Consider the following 11,754-nt stretch of genomic DNA (forward strand, 5'->3'; position numbering starts at 1 on the left):
CAAGGCTCCCAGGTACAAGGAACATCACATGGTGAGCAGACGAGATGGCACAGTATTTGAACGTGTTTGAAGACATAATATTTGCTCATGTCATCATGCAAATAGGTATTCCATTTTGGTACGCCATTGTGAACCCATGATGCCAGAAAATTCTAGAAGCCCTTCCCAAAGCGCATGATTTACTCGTCATCCTCGTCCTCCTCCTCGGCCTCAGCGGTGGTCTGGGCAATACGGTCCAGATCACGCTGACCGGCCTGGGTGATGCGGCGGCCACCCTTCTCCTCATCCTGCTCCAGGATACCGATCTTCTCGAGGGACTGCATGATCTTGCGGTCGACGCTGCCGCTAGCATCAACGTGGTGCGAGGGAGCGACACCACGGTTCTTGGCGGTGCCGTGGACCTTTCGTAGCCGGCCGACACCAACAGTCTTGCGGAGGTAGACGTGGCGGGCGACCGAGGCGGCGCGGACGTAATACCAGTCGATGTCCTGGGGGGGCATCTCCTTGGCGGCGCCGGTCTTGACGGTGTCAACCCAGCCTATGGGGAGAAAGACCATGTCAGTATGGGTTCGAGTACGCAGGCGGCGTTGTCAGTTAGGATGCAGGAGTGCTTACCGGGAATGGGCAGCTTGCCCTGGCGCTTCAGGAAAGCAGCATATGCGTTGATGAACTTCTGCGCCTACAATGGGGGAAAGACACCACAAATTAGCATGATTCCGTCGTCAGAAGTCTTGCGACTCCCTCGCGCCTGCTCCTATTCATATCTCTCTTTATTCCCCATGTATCCTTCTCTTGATTCCATCGTCCGCAATTGAAGGACCGGTCAGGCCATGCTCGGTCGAAGAGTATGCCAGGCTGGCTGCCAATCGTGGTGGGAGGAGAGTATTTCCAGGTTGTGCGGGCGCTGAGGGATGTTCTTGTCGCTCAAGACGGGGAGTTCTGTGCACCTACATCAACGTCGCGAACGGTAACGCCACCCATATTTGCGGTTGTCGAGGAGTGATGATCGAGAATGGGGAGTGGAAGGAATTTGTCGTTCGTTCGTGGGTTCAGGGAGAGTCGGCCGGGTCAATGATCGAGGTCTGCAAGCGTTTTTCCCAGGTGGTGGGGAAATTTTACGGCTGGCAGTAAGGTTCCTCAAACAAAAAGCGGGCCCCACTGGAAGATTAGGGTTGGCTACCCTCCCCCGATAAGCACGCCGTCCGCGTTTTGATTTGCTCAGGACCCGCATTTCTAACCACAAGCTCATACACAGCGAAGCAGCTGCAGCCAACTGCCCTCACTCCTTTGGTCCTGAGAATGGCCAAACAAGAACTTATGAGGAGTCGTTATGTATGAATAGGTATAGTTGACTCTTCTTCTGAATCTGGAGTGAGCCTATCATGGTGGCTGCTCAAACTTGGTGTTTGGACGAATGGAGAAGACAGCCAACATAACGACCACCACCCGTGAAGCATACAACCTGGCTCTGTCAACTACCTATGGCATCACAGAAGTGTGTTTATATGTCATCTTACTCTTGCACAGCTCCATATGTAAGTAGTGAAGGAGCAATATTTGGATTGAGTCTCGTGGATGACCCACCTGGTTTTGTGTGGTGCCGGGTTCTTCCCGAAATTGCCCAAGCAAATGCAGGCGACTTGGAGAATATAGTGCAAACACTAGCCAACATCTTCCACGTACGACCATAGATGGTAGAGAACTCGGGATCCCGTCCGCTCTCCCATAGATAAGCTGCCAATCGCCGGAGTAGTAGTTGGGTCGGTGACGACCAGCGAATGCCTGGTGTTGTACGTTCTTTTTGCTTTTTGCCATGATGATCAATTTTTGTCTGTTCACTGACCTACTCCATTCCAACATTCCAGCCACCACGCCACATGATTTCTGAGACATGAACGCATGGTCATCCTGGGTTAGTCAAAGCCCGTCTTAGTCTGCCTGGAATGACGCGGGTCGCGGTCTGCCGTGTGTTGTCGCCAGCCCCGTATCCTTCTCTGCCTCAGACATAGCCGATGGACTATGCTCAGGACCAAGACTGGTCATCATTCAGGACCCATCAAATGAAGATCCAATTAGTACAGTTCTGCGCCATGAAATCACTGCGTCATGGTATTTTCTCCTATCACCCATAGCGAAGGCATATTATTTCTAGTGCTATTCTCTGCACTTTGCTCAAGTGTAGTAGGGGAGAGAATGATGTAACCTGTGACCATCATCATCACCATCCTGAACGACAGCATCGCTAGGGCCAGGCAGCGAACTGCCGTGATGGTGGCCGACTAATACTGACTCGCTGGGCAGCAGAAGGTGAGAGCCGGCCGTCTGAGCAGCTTGAGGAACCCCATCCCGCCTTGTACGCCGCTTTCAAGGAGATCGAGGCCCAAGGGTTAATTTTGACGACAGGTTACACAGTTGCCGGGGAAGGAGAAGAGAGATTATGTGCGGCCTGGGGAAGCGGTTCAGTGTTGAGTGGGTGTTATTTGTCTAAACTCGACATATTGCAGTATGTCTGATACATGCAGGAAAACGTGACCGATTGCTCTCGCCTCGTCGCCCGTCAGCTTGTCCACCACTCCGGTTGACTGCCATGAATCAGACCCGCGTAGTGTCTCGGACTGCTTTTGTCCCTAGCAAGGGCCGGGGGAACTACCTAACTGATCATTGCCGAACGAGGTTTGAAAAGCCGAGACCTCGACTTACCTGGATCTGACACGCTACGAACCCGACAGCCCAGCCCTGGTAATATACCATGGCATGTGCTGGAAAAAGTATGCTCCCGTGTAACAGGGCTTGACAGGGGAGATGGGTGTTGATCATTCTGGGGCTGTCTAGTTAGTCGAGATCTGACATATCGGACGCCACAGATGTCAGTCGGGGCGGATGGCTGTCGAGATCACGGGCTAGTACGCGGAGGAAAGGTTGCCATTCGACGTTACACAGCGCTCACACTCACAGCGCTGCTACTCCTGGCAGCCAGCAGTGTGGGCGACGAATCTCCACCTCATCTGCCGCCACCCTCAGCTTCTGGCGATGGTGATGATTTCATACCCCGGCTCCTGGATCTTGGCCATCTCCGATCAAGCGCTGAAGGGTCTGCGCTAGGCTGGTTTGGGCATGACAGCTCTGAGTTAGCCGCGAATCTTGCTGGGGCTCTGTTCCTGATCAACGTCGACAGAAGGCAGAGCAGGCCTGGGTGAGACATTGCATGATGCTACCGATCACATTTAAGGTTCACGAGATGGGCGAGATCTGACAGCGATCAGCGCCCAGTGACGTCCCAACCCAACGAGGCGGAAGCCCAGGTGGCAGTTCCCGGAACATTCAGTTCAGACCCTTACCCGGCAGTCCTCCAAGCCGCGCTTGCGTCCCCTTCCCTCCTTGTGCTACTGGCAGCCTCCCGCATCCCTTACGAAAGAGGCGCATTCCTGCCTGACTCGGGCCATTGCCGCTTGACGTTACTCCGGAGTTTTCTGGGCTCTCGGCAGAGCTCTTTGAGCAACGTCCCGCACGCGCCGGGGCTCTGGGCTCCCGGAATTGGTGGGGTTTGCGGCCCTGAGTCATGTTGTGAAAGGTGAGCCAGCCACATGAAACAATGCCCTTGTTGAGAGAACACCCCTTAATATGGACCAATTGCAGGCTGCACAGTCTCACTCGTGGCCAAGCCCCAGAGAAAAAGTCCACCAACCATGCCTAGAGCCGCCTTAGGATGTATCAAAGAAAATGGCCAAGCAGGATCACCGCAGCGGCCAGAGTGGCGGCAGGCGGGGAGTGTCTGAGAGGATGACGCCAGCAACTTTTCCCTCCAGTCGCAGTCGACACAGCTGCCTTGTTGTCCGGGATCTATAAAGCTCTGCATTCCAGTCGTTCCGAGAGCAGGGTTGAAGAGAGCAGATCTTCATCATCCCAACCAACAGTCCTTACAGCTCAATATATCTCGTACTCTCTCCTTGTAGATCATCCTGATCGCCCTCTGATCCATCTTGCGAGCTCCACTTGGCCCGTTACACGACAGCCACAACAACCCAGAAATCAGTCAACATGTACTTCAAGATCAGCACCGTCTTCACCACCGCCCTTCTCCTTCTCACGGAGATCACCAGCGCCGCTCCTGCTGTGTCTGCCGATCAGGCCAACGTCCTCGAGGCCCGGGCCCTGACGTCTGACCAGCAGATGGCGCTGAACGTGCACAACTCGGCCCGGAGCAGCAGGCGTGTGCCCGCGCTGCAGTGGGATGCATCTCTGGCCTCGGCTGCCCAGTCCTACGCCAACACCCTGGCCTCGACCGGCCAGTTCAAACACTCTGGTGTTGGTGGCGAGAACCTCTTCTACGAGCGCGGTGGTACCTATCCTCAGCCCCTGCTGGACGCCTCCAAGGCATGGATCGCCGAGAAGCCCAACTATCACAACGAAGTCATTCCCCAGGGCAATTTTGAGGCCTATGGACATTACAGTATGCGCTCTCCAGAACCCGCGACAATTGTTTTCCTTGAGTTATGTAGACTAACATCATGTTCGCGTAGCTCAATGTGTCTGGAAGGGTACTACTAAGGTCGGTATTGCTTCTGCTAAGGGTGCCAACGGTGCGGTCTATGTCGTCGCTAGATACAGCCCGGCTGGTAACATGTGAGTAAAACTTGCATTTGCTTGGTGACCTTATCCCCTTGCAGTAGACTAATATTCATTGTAGCGTTGGACAACGACCTTATTAAGCGGAACTCTATGCTTCGAGACAGGTTTACGCAATTCGACAATGATGCTATGACATGATGGGGTTAGATCGGATAAATAGAAAATGCAGTGATATGAGCAATCATGCTCATTTACGATAATCACTGTTCTTTTCACGATACATTCCCTCTTGGATTCGTTCACTTCTATGACGTGTATTTGTGTAAATATGACTTCAACACGATTGTGTGTCTATCTGTCTGAGACGTGAATGAATCATTTCCACTTGACTGCCTGGATAGAATTTGCATTTCAGACTTATTGCTTGATCCCGACAACACCCGCAATATCCTTCAGCTCAGTCCCGACGACGAAATTGTATACGTAGGAGTCATCTGCCAGAAAGTTTTTGCCGCCATAGAGCCCAATCTTGGGGTTAGCAATGCCCGGAACAGGAAAGAAGTTGCCCTTCATGGTCTGGGTGTGCTTGTTGGTCTCAGGATCGACCATAGTCACCCGTTGACCATTGAAATACAGTTGCAGAAACCCTTTCTCCATGTCCGGAGTGGTGTTGATCACAAGACCAAAGGTGTAAATGTTGCCCATATCGAGCTTCTTCCTCCAAACGATCTTGCCGCCGCCACTGCGAGGGTCAGGCTGACAGCCAACCGTGCTGTAAGGTTTTAGCCTCTTGGAGCATAGCTCGGGGCAGACAAAGCTGGGACTTACATGGTGTGATTGCCGTTACCATCCGCATCCTTGCGAAACACCATCCCAATGGGAATAGTGTCATGATAGTCTGGGGCTTGGTCCATCTCGTACGACTTCCACTGGAACACAATGGTCTGGTAGTCGACATTCTGCCATTGAACCTTGTAGCCGATATAGTAGGTCTTGTCCTGCTCGATCTGGCGGTTGAGGACGTGGTACTCGGATCTGGCAAAGTGCGGATCCTTGTGGACGTGTGCCGCGGGACGGCCCTGGGGATCCTTGTCAGTGGTGAAGAATGCAGACGCATTCTGTCCCTGACCCTTGGGCCAGGGTTGGTCGTTGTAGCCGCCGAGATTCTGCATCTTGAGCGCATCCTTGACAGATTCGCCGGTTGATGCATCGTAGGAAGCCAAGACTTTGGCTGAGACGGACGAGATAGAAAGCAAGGCCGTGAGGCCTAGTGAAAGAACTGATCGAGCATGCATCTTGAATATCAAGGCCAAAATGGTTCTGAGGAACTTGTTGTTGTTGAGTTTCTGCGTGAATCTCGTCTTCTGTCCAACGACCGTGCCAGACTTTTTATACCCAGCCTTCTCATCGACAAAGTCTTATGGCCCCAGATTGCAATACTGTTACCCGCCGCTGATAGGACAGGCCGAATTGCTGACATGCATGGTAATGGATTGGCTGACACAAGGGTAAATCCGACAATGATACGCTATTCTTCGACTCAGCCCAAGTCTTCGCGGGGGGCCGAAGCGATCACTTCTGTTTCAGGTTGTATAGCGCGCAATTAAGTGGAATGTTTGGTTTCTCTCAACTATTCGAAAAGCCGTGTGATAAAAATAGCCTGAATGTTGAGAACTCAGTCACACCTTCATACATGGGCGAGAAGAGAGATACGAGTGATGAACATTGCGATCCGTTTTCAATTCGTGAAGTTTACGAGCCTTGTTGCATTTTCTGTTTTCAGTCTATTAGATGCCTTCCCAAATGTGGAATATACTGTTCTAATAGTAGCCAAAAGTGAGATCCATCGGGCCATGCCAGTGCACCCTTTCGGGAAGCCCCAAGGTGCTTGCTCCTCCCCTTGTCATCTATACACTTTCTGAGAACAAACCACCCAGAAGTGTATTGAAGGCGAACGAACGGCTTTAGTAAACATATCTGAAACCAAAGGCTCTCCTGCCAATGTTGCTGCCCTCTGCAGGCGTAGTCGCGTCATCTTGCGCCTCAGCACGCTCGAGTTTCTTGTTTTCATGAATGTGAACCATCCGTACCACCAAGGCTAGAACAACTACAATGAAGCAGACGACCGTGTTTGCGCTGCCGCCTGGTATGTACCGAGGAGCATCGCTAGCCGCGTACATGTAAGAGCCGTAGATGTTGGCGCAGTTGCCGATCATGTTGGTAATGGCGATTACTGCAGACCGCTTGACGAGTGGCCGCGGAAAGGAATTTGCAACCCAGGAGACGATGATTTGATCTTTCCAGACGAGACTCGTTAGTGAAGAAAGCAAAGAACAGGTATCAGGGGCGACATACAAGCTGACACGGCACCCATGGGCATCAGAAACATGGCGAAGAACCGTGCCCCGATGTTCAGCGTGGCGGTCGCAATAGCATTACCAACAAGTGCAACTAACATGAGGCAGATGATGTGGATTGACCGGTCTTTGGTCTTGGCAGACGTCCAGGTCACAAGGACGGACACGAGGAATGTGGCAAACTAGATAGGGAAAGAGACATCAGCCTGTTGAACCGACATATGTCGACATCACCACATCAATGTGGACATACCCAGACAGGAGCAGTGAGCCAAAGCGTCTCGATGCGGCCATAACCCAGAGTCCCCACAATACTGGGGAAGAAGTATTGGAACGTCTGACTGAGCAAGCTGATGTGTTGCAGTGGCAGGAAGAGGTAGATGCGATAATCCTTGAACGCCTGTTTGACACCCTCCCAGATGGACTGCGAGTGGCGCTCATCGGCCTCGTTGATATCGGAAAGGAGACGCCAGGCAGCGAAAGCTCGTTCCTCTTCGGTCAACCAGCGCGTTGTATGGGGGTAGTCGGGCAGGATGAATCCAGACAGGATCGCGAGGGCGATGGTGATGGTGCCTTCCTGCAAGCTCACAACTATCAGCGTACTGAGTGCGTCTTATAGCGTGACATCACAACCCACAATGATAAACAGCCACCTCCAGCCAGCAATGCCTCTACTGCCCTCCAGGCTGCCAAGGATGGCGGCACCTAACAAGCCCCCGAACATGTTCGCCAGAGCATTTCCAGAATAGAACCAGGAGATTCTTCGTGTAAGCTCGGCCCTGGTGTACCAGGAGCTCATCAAAAAGATCGCACCGGGGAAAAATGGCGCCTCTGGAGATCGAACGTCAGTAATGAATGTCCGACCAAGTTGGATGTAGTGCCTTTACCAACAAAGCCCAGGAAGAACCGGACAAGGACCAAGCCAGTAAAGTTGCGAACCCCGGCGTTGCATGTAGACACCACTCCCCACAGAGTCATCGCGCCGCTGAGGTACAGGGATGGGCGGATACGTGTGATGAGCATGTTTGACGGGAGCTGCATCAAGAGGTAGCCGACGAAGAGGATGGACGTGGCAAGGTTGAAGTCCGTGCCAGTCATTTTCAGGTCGGCCTCTAGTGTCCCCTGACGGGCCTGGGCAAGGTTGGAACGGTCGAGAAAGTTGAGCAGATACATGAGGACAAGCATGGGGATCAAGTGCATGTCAATCTTGCGCACCAGCTTGGTCTCGCGATCCTTGCGCCAGGCCTCATCTTGAGCCTCGAACTGCTGGACGAAACCTTTCTGTTTCTCACCAGCCAGAGGGCTGGGAGGCCGATCAGCCCCGGTCTTCTCGATTTTGTCCATGCCGTCACTGGACGATTGTGAGCTGTCAAGTCGGGTACCTGGGGTGGCGAAATCAACCTAGGCAGTGTGTAGATGGCGGTGATATTGACCAGAGCAAAACATGATTGGGGGAGGGGTGGTATCCCAGTTAAATAAGCTTCCCCGCCTCCTCTATCCCGTCTTCTCGGTATCCATCTGGTGCCGCATGGAGATTAGGATTTCCTCATAAATATCCCGTCGGATATGCGCCCGTGTCGAGTGTCACGGCTGGTTGCATCGGCATTCTCTCCACCGCCGATCTTGGCTGTGTTGTGGTGTACTGGCAGACTGGCTGAGGCCAGCCCACAACTCGGACATCGTTCCGGTCACATTCTGATCCGCTTTAGGATGCCAAGAAAGCTTCTAATCCCCAGTGGTGACCTGAGGATAGGAAGCAAAGGCCGGGTCACTGTCACCTTGCTTGAACTCCTTTTGGTGCAAACAAGAACTGATTGCACAGAAACTCAAGAAAGCATCCTGCAAGCACGCAAGCACGCAAGCACGGGATATTTCAGCCCGAACCCCGACGATCTAGATATAAGTCTGCCACGACCCCGGCTCTTGTAGGATGGAGTCGATGGGTGAACAGTTCAATGTTGTGGGGAGACGAATGCGTGCGGAGTCGATTGCGGGGGCGGAAGCGCAAACCGGCAATGCGGTCCGGGGGGATCCATGCCTAGACCGCATTGAGCATCGAGCTTGGAATTCAAGGAGCCCTGGACAATCCGGCGTGGAAAGCGGCCAAGCAGTCTATTGCGGTGCGACGCCGAAGTCAAGAACCCAAGACCTACAGAGGAAAGAGAAGAGACGACTTTAAGAAGAGAAGATGGCGGAACCAAGCTTGTCAACAAGAACGAGGTGATCCATGCCATGGCTCTCCCTGCTGCGCTCTCGAGCCCCAAGATGTTTTGCTGTGAGAACACAGGCGTCGTCCAAATCATTACGGACATTTCTAGGGTGTGAAAATCGAGACCGAAGAGAAGATGCTGTCCTGCGTAGATCGGCTTGTATCCTGTGGCTGTGATCGCCCCTTCCTTCTTTGTCAAGTCCAAGAACAACCTTGCCCGAAGATCCTCCTCCACCCATCAGGCAGCCACATTTGATGATCTCAACATCAACAGCCGTTTTCATCACCATCACCGGATTGCTCGGCTCCAACGAAGCAAGCTGAGTCGGCTAGCAGCGCGGTATCTCGCGGGTCACCGGCCAAGTCTAGGTGCCGCTCACGATGATGGATCCTCCACCGAACCGGCTGAGCGCGTCTAAATTTGCCAGCGTTGGCGATCTTTTGCACTCTTTGGGACGAAACGTAAGTCTGGCTACGTCTTTTTGGTTAGGAGATATATATCGGAACATTGACCATGGTATGACAGATTCTCAACCAAAGGCTGCTGTATCAGTTGTGCCTCACGAACAGAACCTTCCACTCGTGGGTTTCCCCATTCTTGTATCGCGAAATCCGCGTGCGTGTACTTGACAGTGACCACCATCTTATGATGATCGCCCTGTCAGACAATCGTCACCTAAGACATACTCGAAAACTCTGCCTGTCATTCGAGAAGCACGTCTATGGCGTGAACAAGCTGTTCTAAAGGATACTGCGCAAAACGCCACAACTGGTCTCTCTCGAGTGAGTATTCGAGGCTATTCTTCAGAGGGAACTACCATGCTAATACAAAATGCAAAAGATGGGTCTCTTATCCGCTCCCCAAATCCACGATAGGGTCCATTCGTGGGACGTGTCGACACCTGAAGAATATCAGAATATCTTTCCCGTACGATGATCTCTTGGGGCTGGATGATGAAGACCAACTGAGTCCAGCACTATTCGTGGCACCAGACCTGGCTATCTTTGAGAGCCTTGAGAATCTGGACCTGCACTGGAGCTGGGCCGATCTGGATGAATGGCAGAGGCAGCTTATCCTGATTCTTCGCAACTCGCCAGGCCTACGTAAGCTGGGTTTTTCTATCTCTGTTGACGTATTTCGGACCTGTTATAGAGCCGGCCGTGATCATGAGTACGAGCACCTTTTCAACAGGCTCTGTGATGCGTACGGAGAGACTGGGGCGGCGCCACTACGGCCCGAGTCTTTGAGGCTCGGCCAAGCGCTCTATCCGACCAGCGCAAGCTCCTTTGCCAAGATGATCGACCTTGACAGCCTCGAGGAGGTGCAACTTGAAAATGATACCGTTTTTATGGAAGACTTTGATATGTTTGGGATTATTGACCCATCCCCGGACAATTCAGACATAGACCGGATCATATATGGTGTCTTCTTCTCGAGTTCCTCCTGTCCGAATTTGCGCCAATTCACCGCCAGACGTTACTCGGGAGACATTCACGACGTATTGGCCTGGATGGACAAAACCTGTGTACAGCGGCTCGCCCTCTCCTTTGCTGAGACCTCCGAACCCGATCTGGCGTATGCACTCAGAGCTGAAGAAACCTCGTGGCGGTGGCCATCGTTTCCTCTCCACCCGAGGACGTTGGAACTGGAAATGCACCGGAATAAAATAGATACTTGCGGGGCATACGAACCGATTACCGACGAGCAGATCTTTCATCATCTTGTCTCTTATGACCCACAAAACCTTGAAGGTCTCATGGTCAACTTGGCCCCGGATCGAGACGCCGAGGGCGGGGTGGTTGGTCTGAGAGAACTCTGTCAGATTCTGAATGGATTCTCAAAGCTTACTCAAATGGTTGTCAAAAGCGATGCTTGGCGTGGCGTGGGTATTGGAGTCGGTGACGATGGCACAGAGATTAAGGCAATAGCAAAGATTCTTGCTCTCGCTATACCGTATTTGAGATACATCAGGATTCAAGGGCTGTCCTGGAGAATTTGGCGGCAAGCCGATGGTCTGACCACTCTGGAGGATCTGGACAGCAGGGAGATCAGGCAGGTAGAGTGGCTGTTCCAAAGCATGTATGAGGCTGGTTGGAGCCATGATTCTGAACCAACATTCCCAGGAGCCTCATGATATGACCTGCTTCTGGGCTTACTACATCACAAGAGTGTCACCGGAGTGTTGGCATCTATGTTCTAGTTCATAATCAACTTAATTTCGCATGTATCATACATTTTGGAATGTTTGACAATAAGGACCGCACTTGATGATACCTAGCAAGCATCTGCTTCGACAAATATGCACAACGTGGAGGAGACTCTGGGTTACAGTTTCCGCCTATGGCGCTGGAGCGCAAGATAGCCCGTGGAATACGGCTGTAATTGGCTACAGCCTCAGCATATAACGGCAGCCAGTAGCTGCACGTAAGCCCTGCTTCGTCTCGGGCAGTGGATGCTGAGTTGTCACCCGGGATGTGGTTGCATGGTGCTAGGCCCGGAGCTGCATGAGACCTGCAGCTTGCCCCTCCGTTTGAGCTATCCGGACCGTCCACACCATCTTCCTTCCAAGGGTCACGACAGGTACCCGCCTCGTTGATTCCTCGATCCAAGGCCGTCTG

The 11,754-nt window shown here is 52.6% G+C and overlaps 5 protein-coding genes across 5 annotated transcripts; 2 read left to right on the forward strand and 3 right to left on the reverse strand.

The window, feature by feature from the left end:
• Positions 1 to 179: 179 nt before the first annotated feature.
• E0L32_006482 (uncharacterized protein) lies at positions 180 to 981 on the reverse strand (the record flags this gene model as incomplete). Its single annotated transcript, XM_031141119.1, has 3 exons — positions 180 to 538; positions 616 to 679; positions 952 to 981. 3 exons carry the CDS (start codon positions 979 to 981, stop codon positions 180 to 182), a joined length of 453 nt encoding a protein of 150 aa, XP_030994767.1.
• A 3,057-nt stretch (positions 982 to 4,038) lies between these two features.
• Positions 4,039 to 4,709, forward strand: E0L32_006483 (uncharacterized protein; the record flags this gene model as incomplete). The annotated part of the gene is made up of 3 exons (XM_031141120.1): positions 4,039 to 4,450; positions 4,521 to 4,623; positions 4,688 to 4,709. 3 exons carry the CDS (start codon positions 4,039 to 4,041, stop codon positions 4,707 to 4,709), a joined length of 537 nt encoding a protein of 178 aa, XP_030994768.1.
• A 277-nt stretch (positions 4,710 to 4,986) lies between these two features.
• E0L32_006484 (uncharacterized protein) lies at positions 4,987 to 5,864 on the reverse strand (the record flags this gene model as incomplete). Its single annotated transcript, XM_031141121.1, has 2 exons — positions 4,987 to 5,341; positions 5,398 to 5,864. 2 exons carry the CDS (start codon positions 5,862 to 5,864, stop codon positions 4,987 to 4,989), a joined length of 822 nt encoding a protein of 273 aa, XP_030994769.1.
• A 669-nt stretch (positions 5,865 to 6,533) lies between these two features.
• On the reverse strand, positions 6,534 to 8,270 carry E0L32_006485 (uncharacterized protein; the record flags this gene model as incomplete). The annotated part of the gene is made up of 5 exons (XM_031141122.1): positions 6,534 to 6,865; positions 6,925 to 7,108; positions 7,180 to 7,503; positions 7,564 to 7,757; positions 7,814 to 8,270. The coding sequence occupies 5 exons, from the start codon at positions 8,268 to 8,270 to the stop codon at positions 6,534 to 6,536; spliced, it is 1,491 nt and encodes a 496-aa protein (XP_030994770.1).
• A 1,246-nt stretch (positions 8,271 to 9,516) lies between these two features.
• Positions 9,517 to 11,270, forward strand: E0L32_006486 (uncharacterized protein; the record flags this gene model as incomplete). The annotated part of the gene is made up of 4 exons (XM_031141125.1): positions 9,517 to 9,597; positions 9,676 to 9,751; positions 10,111 to 10,239; positions 10,291 to 11,270. 4 exons carry the CDS (start codon positions 9,517 to 9,519, stop codon positions 11,268 to 11,270), a joined length of 1,266 nt encoding a protein of 421 aa, XP_030994771.1.
• Between the last annotated feature and the right edge of the window lie 484 nt (positions 11,271 to 11,754).

Source organism: Thyridium curvatum, assembly GCF_004353045.1.
Source record: "Thyridium curvatum strain D216 chromosome Unknown NODE_37_length_373104_cov_81.786046, whole genome shotgun sequence".
Taxonomy (NCBI): Eukaryota; Fungi; Ascomycota; class Sordariomycetes; order Thyridiales; family Thyridiaceae; genus Thyridium; species Thyridium curvatum.